At 36.2% G+C, this 12,558-nt stretch overlaps 1 protein-coding gene across 18 annotated transcripts in view; it reads right to left on the bottom strand.

The window, feature by feature from the left end:
- DLGAP1 (DLG associated protein 1) overlaps positions 1–12,558 on the bottom strand; it is a 401,209-nt gene that overhangs the window by 116,704 nt on the left and 271,947 nt on the right. For all 18 annotated transcript variants that reach the window (XM_030266041.4, XM_030266040.4, XM_041714249.2 and 15 more), the window contains one exon: positions 7,233–7,447. In XM_030266041.4, coding sequence (XP_030121901.1) covers positions 7,233–7,447 — 215 coding nt within the window. The remainder of the gene's footprint in view (positions 1–7,232; positions 7,448–12,558) is intronic.

Below are 12,558 nucleotides of genomic sequence, written 5' to 3'. Positions count from 1 at the left end.
GATTTAATTTAACAATTTAATTGAGAGAAGCTAGGATGTTGGAAATCCTAACTTTAATCTGTAGCTATGTTCCATATAAAGCTAAATCTTGTGTAAAACTGAGCAGATGACTGGACACAGGACAAGGATTTTCAAGTCTGCAAATAAGACAATCATCTAAATGAGGTTGCTTTTCTTTTACAGATTACTGTCTTCCAAAATTTTTTTTGTAATATTGCCAAAAAATCACATTTTGGCTAGAAAATTATAGGCTTTGCCTTTTTTTTTTTTTGCCAATGTTTATGCCTGGAGAAGAGAATGCTCTGGGGTGACCTTATTGCATCCTTTCAGTACCTACAAGAGACCTACAAGAGAGCTGGAGAAGGAGTGATAGGACAAGAGGGACTGGTTTCAAACTGAAAAAAAAAAAAAGCAAGTTTGGAGATTAGATTGGATATTAGGAAGAAATTCTTAACTGTGCCTGGTGGTGAGACATGAGAAGAGGTTGTGGATGCCACATTCCTGGAAGTGTTTAAGGCCTGGTTGAACAGGGCTTTGAACAGCCTGGCCTCGTGAAAGGTGTCCCTGTGCATGGTGTGGAGGGGTTGTAACTAGATGATCTTTAAAGTCCCATCTAACCCAAACCATTCTATGATTATATGGATAGTCTTATGCAAGTTTATTGTAACAGTATGATTGCCTGAAATTTCAGCAAGTAAAGGTAAAAGTACAAGTGGGACCATAGCAATAGAATACATCACAGATTACAAGAAAATGTTCACTTCTCCTGTCAGAGAAACAAGAAATAATATTTATATAAATATGGTGATACTGACATAACAGATCATATGTAGCTAGGTGTGGACTAATAGAAATTTTGGTTTTACAATGTGATAAGCAATGACTGCTACCAGTGAGACTGTAATATCTGGGGAATCCGTTTCCAAGATAAACTGGTGGGGATCATCACAGAAGTAGAGAGGAGGACTGTTCATCCTATCCATGTCCTGGGTAGTGAAATGTAGGGATGTCACTTCTGTGCTGTAAAGGCATCCATACTTCTGTGTATGGAGGGCACAAAACCCTGAAGGGAAGCTACCGTGGGACACAGGATTTCTCCCATGCCAATCAGTGACATTAAGCCTTAACTGACTGAATGTGCTTTATAAATCCATCACTAACAACTTTCATTAAAAGCTCCAAGCTCTAAGTTCCTCCAATAAATCAATATCCTCTCCTCCTTAAATATCATATACACGAAACAGATGTCAGCTGCCATAAGGAAACCATTGGCTTCTGAAGTATGTCCACCTACTACCTCAAAATAAATATATTTTTAATTGTCTTGCCTTTAAAATTTTTTCTGACTTATAAATTATTCACTGAACTTAATCACACTTGACACACAAGCCTGAAAAGTGAAAAATATGTCCAACAGCTTCTGCCTAGTTTCAGAGAGAAAGGATTGCAATTGTATGAAAAAAAAGTTAATATATCATGCATCAGTGAATGTGAGCTGGGAAAGTTACTACCTAGGGCAGTAATAGTTCCAGAATACATGTGTTCCTTAGGTGTATGTCCAAAGCACATGGAGATGCTTCTGTCTCTTTAAAGCAAAATTAAAAGAAACTCCCTGTTCAAGAAGAAGAAACAAGCACACTTCAAGGAACCTGGAAACAATTCCTAGCTACAAGTTTGATAAAAATGAAAGAGACTGCAACATGAAACAAATTACACCAACTGTACTGAAAACATACTGTAAAACACTAGTAAAAGATTAATCAGGCTTATTCCTTTTGTACAATTAGCAAAGTCATTGTTCTCTAATTGGGAGTCACTCAGCAAGAAAGAAAATTAATGAGCTTCCCTCCACGTGTCTAAAAATATTCACCATAATGAAAATGTGGTATTGCAACACCTCTCCCTTCCCCCTGCCTGTGATCTGGATCAGATCAGTTTAGCAGAATGAGGACACCACCTCATTAAAAAAGAATAAAAAAAAAAAAAAAAAAAAAAAAGAAAAGAAAAAAAAAAAGAAGAAAGAAGTGTGCTTTTGTTTATATGGCCCCTCCTCTTTTCTGGATATTTTGGCATATATTATAGTAATATAGAAACACCTCAAAGTAAATACGCACTCATTCCCAAGACTGGGATGGTTTTCATACCTAGGGATTTATGATGTGCCGTGTGATGAAGTATAGCGTAAAGACATCAGCTCAAATGACAGAACAGCCTGGGCACTGTTTCAGGCTAAAATTATCCATACAACCATTGTAATTTCCCGCAGTGCAGACACTTCCCAAGGATCACTTTTAGGAAGACCAGGAGATTTCCTATCTTGAAATATGTCTTATACTAAGTAACAGTGGAGTGGTTTGATTTTCCTTCCAAGTCATCCTAGCAGAGTTGGTGCTGCAACTCTTTCAGGATTTGGTTCGTAATACAGGCTGACTCCAGCTTGGTGGTTTGTCCTCCAGGAACTGACTTGATCAGTTCTCAGGAAGGTGATGTGAAAGTTTGGGTTCAGGATGATAAATCAGATCTATCTCTTTCTCCTTGCTCTTGTCACTGCTACTAAGCTTGTCAACAGATTATACCACTTAATTGAGCTTGATAACTTATTGTGATTGGGTTTTTAAAACAATTTTGTTTCTGGATTCCCGTAAACATACAAGTAGAAAGTACTTATACTATTTGTATTAACACATAAAAATATAAATGTTGGTGTAAACAAATAACATGCCCCTATTTTGAGATTTTTTTTTCAATGTCTCTGATAAACTTTAAAGATAGGAATTGTTTAGTTTATTTTAAGTCATCTATGCAGTAAATTATAGGAACAGATGCAAGTGTGATGGAATTTATATAGAAAAATTCTTTACCATGGGATGAAAAGTAAAAAAGTCTGATGATTATATGCTCAAATACTATCTTCATCATCAGTGGTGAAACTTGGTGTGCATTATAAAGGGCTTTTGGTGTTTATAAGTTTCTGCTATTCACAGCTGATTTGAAAAACATCACAGACCTAGTAAAATACCTTGAAAATAAAGATTTGCTAAGAAAAATCCCTCATTTCCGTTCTTTCTTCTATTCTTTTTATATAAGTTCTACAAATGCATCTACAAATTATCAAGATCATTAAAATTTTCAATTCAATAGAGATCACAGAGTACAACTTGTCTCAGAAAAAATTTTATGTGATCAAATATGAGTTCAAAAGAAAAATCCTGCAACTGTATTTAACCCAAAATCCGTGTATACAAATAAATTACCATTGAGTTTTGTAATATGATACAAAAACTCCCTCCAAACAAACAAATAAACAAAACCCTCAAATAAAAGATTCAAATGGATGAAGTCCCCACAATAGCAGCAATAGTGAGTTAAGCATAATTTGAAATCTGTGTTTTAAGCAGTGAGTATACCTTCAGTGGAGAGGAGGAAAGGGGGAAAATTAAGTAGAAAACCTGTGGTGACAGGATCCATCTCTCAGTCCTCTTGTCCTCAACACAGTGTTCCAGACCCTTCCATATTCCTTATCTTTTTAGGCTGGGAAATGCTGCCATGTTATTCCTTGTGCTGACCCACCAGCTACTTTGCCCATAGTCCTTCAAAAGAACAAAAGGGATGGCTGCAGATCCTTCTTTGCCTTATCCAGCTACAGATCTTGATAAAGCTTTCTAGAACTTCATATCTTTCAAATTTCAGTCTCTCTAGCAAACCTGGTTATAGTTGGTCAATGGATTTAAGAGTTACTGGCAGCTGGAGGTGACAGGTTGGCATGCGGACAGCAATGTAATTGCATACTTTTTATCTCAATAAAAACCATGCGAAACATAATCAAGGTAGATATAAGTAGTGAGGGATTATATCCTGAATCAAACTCAGCTGTAACAGAATTGTCAGTTATCTGCTACTTGCACCTTCTTTAGAAGTTTGCTAATCAGTCCATTTTCATCTGCCTACAAGTGAAAGGTAAACTTTTGCCACTTATTAGGAATGGCAAAAAAATGCCACTTTTTCCCAGTTGAATCAGTTCATCTAGACTGTGAAAGCTTAAACACCAAGAACATACTGCCAGCAAAGACAGAGAAAAAAAAAAACAACTGCTTATTTCCTGATAGGATAATGAGAATGCAGCAGCGGAGGTGTGTATTTCAAAATCACAGCAAGCTGTGCTTTATCCAGAATGGTACCACACCATTTGACACATGTGCTGTAACCACATGGAAACCATGGCAATGGAGGAAAATAGTAGGAGGGAGATTGTACAGTATGGCAGGGAAAAATCCTCAGCAAAACCAGGAAAATAAATTTGTATTATGTAAAAGAGATATGACACAGTTGTGCTGTTCAAAGGTTATTCCTTATATAAAAAGAAACACTGGTAATAATGAAAATACTTTCTTAAAAGAGTAGGCGCATGAGCAATGGTAGGTAGGTAGGTGGGAGGTACAGTGTGGGTTGTGAGACCAATATTAGACTTAAAGGAGTCAGAGAGGAAAAGTCCCAGAAGATGAAAAAATCACTTCAAAAACAACAGTGAAAGCAAAAGGGAACATGTTTTTAAGTTGTTTGCTCTGCCAGAGATGAAAGTGCAGCCAACTAGAGACTGTATACAGCAAGTTGAGAAAGGGAGTAGCAGAAAGAAATGCATCAGGAAGATTCCTGACAATTACTGCTGTAGAAACACTGATTTCACAGCAGGCTTTGTTCTTCATGGACAGAAAAACCCCATAATTAAAGGAGTGAAATACCACTCAGCTTTAGGGTGTTAATAATACCCTTTGAGGTCAACTAGAAGGTCCACGAGTGACAGTAAAAGGCTGCCTGCTGCCTAGAGCAGGCTTTGGCTCATTTCCACAAAGCTCTTATTCAGGTGCAAATTGAACCCAAGTCAACAGCAAGCCAAGGAAATAACTTGTTATCAGACATCACACATTTGCTTGATGACCTATAGTCAGTGAGTTAGGGGCTCTAGTTTAGTTTCTGTATAACACACCTGCAAAAGTCTGACACAACTCTTGGAGTAATCAGGGTAGCCATGGGATGAAAAATGAATGTCATTATGAAGGTCAAGTCACACTATTAAGAAAGTATGATGAAGTCTTCAAACAAAGACCTAGCTTAACAGAAGACTTCAGTTCCCAGAACAAGCACTCAGCTGTTTCTCTTAAAACCCCCAGAAATTACCATGTTCAGCAGAAAGTAATGAAAGCACTGCATAATTATGTATTATACAAATTGCCTCTGAAAGTGAAAGGTTTCTCAGGAAGATATATTTCTTTAAACTATCAGCATAGATTAACAGAAATAATTCTCTTTTATCCCAGTTTATGCTGAAAAGCCATTGAAAAAGAAAAATTATTTCATGCTTTCTCCTCTTTTTCATTTTGCTACCATTTACCATCTTTCTTCTTCTACCCTATGATTTACATTCTACTTCTGCACACCTCCTAAACTTACTTGAATTTTACAGAGTGCAGCTTAAAATTCGGCACATTCCTAAAAGCTTTCCCAAATAGGAAGGGATTAAAAAACATGGGAAATTAAGTATTTATACAAGCACTTTGCTGAATTAAAATTACTTGAAAGCTAAAAGCTTCTGCTGCCTGGTGTGACATCCTCCATGGGTGAACAGTGACATGCAGGACTTTTGATTTTTCATAAATATATATTTTTCTGCAAATCTTGTCTCTATGGAGAACAGAAATGACCAAGAGCAAATACACTCATTGTGATGCATTGTGCTTCACATACACTTTGGAACTCTGGAAAGCATGCTTCTGAAAACTCGGAAAGAATAATCTCTGTGCTTGAAAGCGTGTCCATGCATGGCTGGATGCAGTTTGTGGTGGTAAATAACACTCATGTTCACCTTGCAGAGGTTGCAATAACTGATTTCAGAGGAGGAGTTTTGGCTCAGGAAAGGATGTGGTAAAGTCTTCTGGATGATGAAAGGAGTCACTGGATCCCTTGAGCAAAAAAGCCAGCTAGATTATGAAAGTCCCTGCAGAAAATGAGATTGCTTTCTCCTTTGGTCACTAATAGAAAGACAGAGAAGAAGCAATCCCAGGCTTCCCTTGAGACAAATTCAGGCAGGCTGCTACGGGGATCTGCAGTAAGCTTGCTTTTTTCTGCTGGCCTATTCATCACTGATGTCAAGAGCATGACATTCTTAACAAGGATCAAACAGTTTTCTCTAAAATCTGCTTCTCAGATAAGGTCTCTGGAAAAAATGGGGTAGTGGAGGACAAGGAAGGAGAAGAAATTAATCAGGAAAATGCAGAAGGAGTCTTTTGTCACTGATCATGGATACTAGAAGAGATAGAGATCCTTTCTATTTTTTCCTCCCATTTTAAAGCTACAGCCTTAGGCAAGTTATACTAAAATTGGGTTATTTTTAGCCCAGTGAACTATGATTCACTATTATAGCTAAGAATTTTAAAAAAGACAGAAACAACTGTTGATTTTAAATCCACACTATTTTCTTTTATGGATATAATTTATTTTCTTGCTTTAAGGGACCTTTCAATTTTAGAATAAATTAAAATAAAATGTTAATACAAAATTGTCCATTTGTGCTTTTTTCCTGACAATTTGGGTGGCTTTTTTGAAAAAAAAAAAAAAAAAGAAATAAAGAAAAAACAAATAGTAGCATTTAAAAAACCACAAACTCATGATTGCTTTTGGCTAAAGCTTTCATAAACAATTGAAAAAAGTCCAACTTTGCTTCTCCACAAATTAAAGTACAATTCTGAGTGGAAAATATGGATTTGTCTACTTTCAGATGGCCTTTCTTATTTTTAATTAAATGTTAGGTTCTCTCTGGAGTTGCAAAGACTATCTTAGGGTGAATTTCAAATGTTGAATATATATAAATATACATTTACACAAAGCTTTTGCAGGCCAAAGCTGTATTTTAGCGAAGTATTCAAAGAGGACACCTACTGTACCTACCTGGATACTCACTTAACACTAACAGTTAAAATATTTTGCAAGTTCATAATGCAGGTTCCTTTCCAGAATAACATTGAAATACACTCCCAGATTTACTCTTGTTAAGAAAAAAAAAATGCAAAAATAAGCATGATATAACACACTTGTTCAAATAAGTACCTGAACTGGTAGCTAGAAGTAAGAGAAGAAACAAACATAAAAAACATAGAAAATGTAAAGAGAAGAAGCAAACATAGAAAATGTATATCTTTATGGAGAGCTGTAGGTGATACAGCAGAACCTGGACTTACTTGAGGGTGGTGAGCTCGGTGAGGGATGGCTGGGTGGCCTTGAGATAACTTTCTCTTCGTGCAGCAACCTTTGGAGATGGCTTTGGGCTTGTGTCTGAGTCTCCGCTGTCATCGTCCCCCATGGCTTTGATGTAACTGCCACTGCGCATCCGGCGGCAGGGAATCTCGTCATCTTTTCCTCGTGGAGTGTAGCCAGTCCAGTCATCTTGAGGAACCTGAAGTGATGAACACAATTCTCTTGTTAGCACACTCCTCCCTGAAGTTATTGGTAAGCCACAACAGAGCCATAACAAAAACTCTGATGGCCAAAGGCCTTTTCTTAATCCCATTTGACCATGGGTTGCTGTTGCAATGGAGGCCCACTTCTCACCCTGCATAGACACAAGCACCTCTGGAGTTCTTTGCTATTTTCCATTCCTTATCTGGGAAGCTTCTAGCAAACATGCTGACATAGAAGGCTTCGTTAGGCTTAATACCAGACTGGAAAAATCTTGGGTGTTTTCAGCAATTTTCATTCAAAGCCTTTATAAACCACATCAGAGTATTTTCTGTTCAGCTCAACATATTGAACATCTTTGGGGAGGCACAAAAGCTGAAATACAAATCCCTATATGACAATCTTTTCTGACAGAGTGTACACAGGAATACTCATCAGGATAATTTTGGCCCAAGATGCATTTCAAATTAGTGGAGCTATGCACTAATTATCACAAAAATAGGTTTGCAAGTGTGAAATTTTACTACGGTTGCTTCTATAGCTTAATTGGTGCAACTGTACACTCGTAGCTTGCAGTGAGCCTCCTGTTGAATTCTGTTAGTCTGAGTGTCTGAGTCCTACGGCCCTTTATTCCCTTATTTTTCTTCTTCTTAATGATGTGCATTATTTCTCTTGATCTGAAGTCAGTTCTGTCCTTTCTTTTATTGGAAATCTGGAGCAGTGGGAATGTGCATTCATGAGATTTTGAGACATAACAACGGACAGTCCAAGAGCAGAGTGCTCTTGCCCAGCCATTGTCTTCCTTCCTCTGCTCCTAGAGCTTCTGACCACATGAACCAGCATCCTCCTCTTTCCTGCAACTGCAGCAACAACATGCAGTGGAGCATAGTCTTTGAAGCTATTTTGCAGAAACATCATTTTTATCTAAAGGTGAGTCTGCAAAAGGGTTTTTTAGTTGAATAAATATTGTGTTAGACTTACATACAAGCAGTTTTGAATTTTTAGTTTGCTACTTCTCTGATTCTTCTCAGTGAACCAACTGTATAAAACAGCCATAGCTATAATGCTCAGAAAACCTTACAAGGCACATTAAATAAGGAGGCATGAATCTAGGTTACTAAATTTGTCTTGCATCTTGCAAATACTCTCACCTACCAGAATAATCTTTTCTATGAGAAGTTTGTTTTTCATCAACATTTACCTTCACCTGAGGATCTTGTGAATCCTGTTGCAGGTTTCAGCTACAGCTTATACATGCCAGTTTGTTTAGACAACCAAAATTAAAACACAGGAATGCTTGCTAATGGCTTAGCTGTTGATTCACACTACAAACATAAGTCTACATCCAGAGGCTGTAAGGCCTTTCAAATGTTACTGTTAATGCAAATAAATTTTTATAGCCTTTTTATGGATTGCTATAAATTTATAATGCTATAAACTGCAACCCTAAATCCACTGTGCTATACAAAGGAATAAAGATATTTAATGATCCTAAGCCCACACAGGCTTATTACTAGTTAGAATTAATTAATTATATTATTTTATTAATTAAACTATTCACAGCCTATGTCTTTGCTTTGTTTCCTGATGATTTCAAAACCCAAGACCTTGCCAACCTTCTTCCTCTATTGATTTTTCTTTTCCTGCTTCTGACATAATGATTTAGGGCCTTCCTTAAGCTGCCAGGCTCAAATAGTCCTTCTTTCCTCTGGTGTTCTGCTCCTCATTCTCCCTTGGTCAAATCCAGCCTCAAAGCTCACTTGGACCTTCAGTATTTTCCTCAAAGGACTGAAGATTTAATCCTGGAGATCTCCTCTAGATTGTACCATTACCAATATTTTTTTCTTAAGACCCAGTCTTCCTTCTCAGGACTTAGTCATTCTCAAAAGCTCCATGTTTTATTTAACTAATTCTTTCCTTGTGCCTTTTAAAAGAAAATTTCCATGTTGTCTTTAAACATCCTTCAGTTAATGGCTCTACAATTCTTCTATCAGCATGCAAAGTTTGTTGTTGTGGGTTTGGGATTTTTTTGCTCTCTGTGTGTGGTTTTTTGTTTTGTTTATTTTGAAATTTATTTTCCTGGGCTACAAGAATATAAGTTTCTTTAGGCAGGAATATAATTCTAAGTCCAGTTTTCTTACTGAATGATGACATGCAGAATTGTGCATCTATACGATATTACTCAATAAATGCTCATAACAACACTTGAAATATTCTTCTAGGAAAGGGTGAAGCTTCAACTAAGACTAAGAGTACCAAGTACTAATGGAATCTATTGGAAGAACAGGACTGAATTAACAGCTCTAATATTTTCCCATGTTAAAAAAAAAAAAAAAAAAAAAAAAAGGAAAAAGAAACAATATTTCCATTCTGTGGCTTCTAAGTTTATGCCTAGACACCACATCTGGAAAGCTGATCCTTTCAAAATGAAGGTAACACTCAGTAGCAGTTTTGATTTTTGATAGTACAGAGTGTTTACATTCTTCCCTTAGCCACTTATGACAGACAGAGTATAACATGATTTTCAGGTCTTACTCTTGCATTAGTTCAAGGCCTAGAACATCATCAAATAGTGAGCATGCAATCTATAGTCATGCCACCTCTCCCACACATTTTGGAACCTACAGCTTCTGCTTATTGGTGTAAAACCGTGACTTTTCAAATCATTCATACAAAAAAGAATTAAAGACAGGTTTACTAAAATCAAGTTCAGCTGATATTTTGATGCCATGCTCAGACTTCAGTCAGCAGTTTAAAACCTGTAATGGTGTATTTCCAATCAGCTTTTAGGCAGCTACTAGATATCGAAGTCAGAATATGTAGAGAATCTGTAAAGTCACAGAGGATATGCACTTTGATCTGTTTAATATTTTATTAATTATGCTTTAATTGAAGATCTTTGCTTTTTCTCATTAAGATAAATCTGTGAATTATTCTTTAATGCACTAAATAAACTATGTTAGTATATTGTTAATGTTGGTGTCTTAATGGAGAAAAAGTCAGAGGAGATAAAGTTACAATGTTCATACAGCACACATAATTCAGGCAAGCTGAACACTTGTAGTTATATTAAATAACAGATACACTGTTAAATTTAATACCATAGTTTATAGGTGCAATACAAGTGAGGAGATATAGTTACTGTGGAAACTCTTACTTTGGAATTACTGAGTTCTGTTATCAATAACACCACATATAGGTACAAGACCTTTTATCCCAAAGCTTCTCAAAATTATTTAGATGAAATAGGCCAGGTTTTGAATGGTGGTTGCAATGGATTTACCCCAAAACTTTCTATTTACACATGCAAAAACTGTGTACCATGATGAGGTTTAAGTGGATTACTCTAGTCCCTCAATTTATATGATGTGATTGGAAGTTCCCAGTTTGAGCTCTGCTCCTAACAGTGAGGGGAGCAATCACTGAAAAACAACAGCTATGTTTTTAGCATCTTTTCCATTTTTTAAAAAAACACTAGCTGCAGAGAAATAAAGCAGAGCTGTTCACACACAAAACAGGACAAAGCAGCCTCAGTGAGTGCCACAAACCCACTGTATGGTTTGGGTATTGGAAGTCACCTGCATGCACAAAACCAAAGGAAATAACACCAATTTCCATTTCCATATTATGGGTTTAAAGGTAAGCCCTGTATGTGCCAAAGAGAAAAGGATGGCTGTGGTTAAAAAACCATCCAGATTTGGAGAACAGACTAAAATACCAATCCAGATATGCTTCTAATTTCACAGAACTCACTGAGGAATCCAAAGTGTTTCTACAAACTATCTTACCTGCCCAGACAAAGCTGCAATACAAGAATGTAATGGAAATTTTATTAAAAAGTTATTTTATTTAAAGTTTAGCCATGTGGTTTTGTTTTGTTTTGTTTTTGCAGGTATTTAGGTGTGGTTTGGTTTTTTCTAAATATTGTTTTTACTATTCTTATTGTCTGTTTGCTTACAGAAAAATTTCAGTATATAACTGATTTTGTAGATGAAAATTTGGGTCTGGCTCCCCTTTATCTTATTTTTTCTAATTTCTTATATCACATTCACAAGAGCAAGAAACCCTGATTTTGGAATTTGGTGTAGGCATCATATAACTGATAAAGAGCATTTGCAGGGTAAAGAAACATTTTAGAAGTTTTGTCTTGGCTATTAACAATTTACTTTTAATGAAAAGGTGTCTGTGTCTTACTTGAGTAGGATAAACAACCCTTAAAGCTCAGCATTTCCTTTCATTTCAGGCAGATAAAATAATGTCAACATTTTAATACTACTGTGTCTATAGTCAAGTACCTCAAGCAATACCTACTAAAAGCAGTGACCTGATTTTCAGAGTGCTTTTTTGGTCCTTAAGAAGTATTGGCTGTAACAGACGTGGCTGTAACAGCTCATGCAGGCAGTGCAGTTCACTGTCGCAACAAAGTGTTGCATGTTATGAGAAAAAAGTAAAATATAAAGACCTCTCCAAAATGCAAACAGCAAAAATAAAATAAATCAGATTATTTCATACATTCTGTTTCTACATGTATGGTACTACACATTCTGTAGCTTGATTTCTTGCTGGGAGAAATGTCTGCGAACTTCTAGCTCTCTTATTTTTTCAAGTCAAGAGGTCTGCACAAATGTTCCCACAGGCTCTTACTTTATTTAAATGGCCAGTATTATGCCTTGCAAGGTCACACAAGTGCAAATGCACTGTATCTTCTGCCTTCAAGGATTAATGGGATTAAGATTGACATACTTGAGATAAAGATGTTTCATGCTTTAAAAAAAATCATATTATCCAATTACCTTGGCAATACCATTTTTCCAGTATCAGAATACCAAGAGAGACCATCACTTGCATGATTGTTTTACTCTCATGAAAAAGGGGGAAGAGCTAAATTCAGATCTAACAATGAACATTGTTTTTATTAAAATAGAACTATTATTATTCACATTATGAAAGTAATAATGATGCTGGAAACATTTCATTCTCCAAATTATCTTTAAGCTCATGTACAAATATTTACAAGCCTAGAAATCAAGAGTGTATTTCACTTATACAAAAGGTATAGTGAAACAGAAAAACATTACTACTTGAATAGAGAGAGAAAATATTCAGCAA

The sequence above is a fragment of the Taeniopygia guttata genome, chromosome 2 (assembly GCF_048771995.1).
Source record: "Taeniopygia guttata chromosome 2, bTaeGut7.mat, whole genome shotgun sequence".
In the NCBI taxonomy this organism is placed as follows: Eukaryota; Metazoa; Chordata; class Aves; order Passeriformes; family Estrildidae; genus Taeniopygia; species Taeniopygia guttata.
Note: the sequence above shows the minus strand (reverse complement) of the source record. Positions and strands in the feature narration are given on the sequence as shown.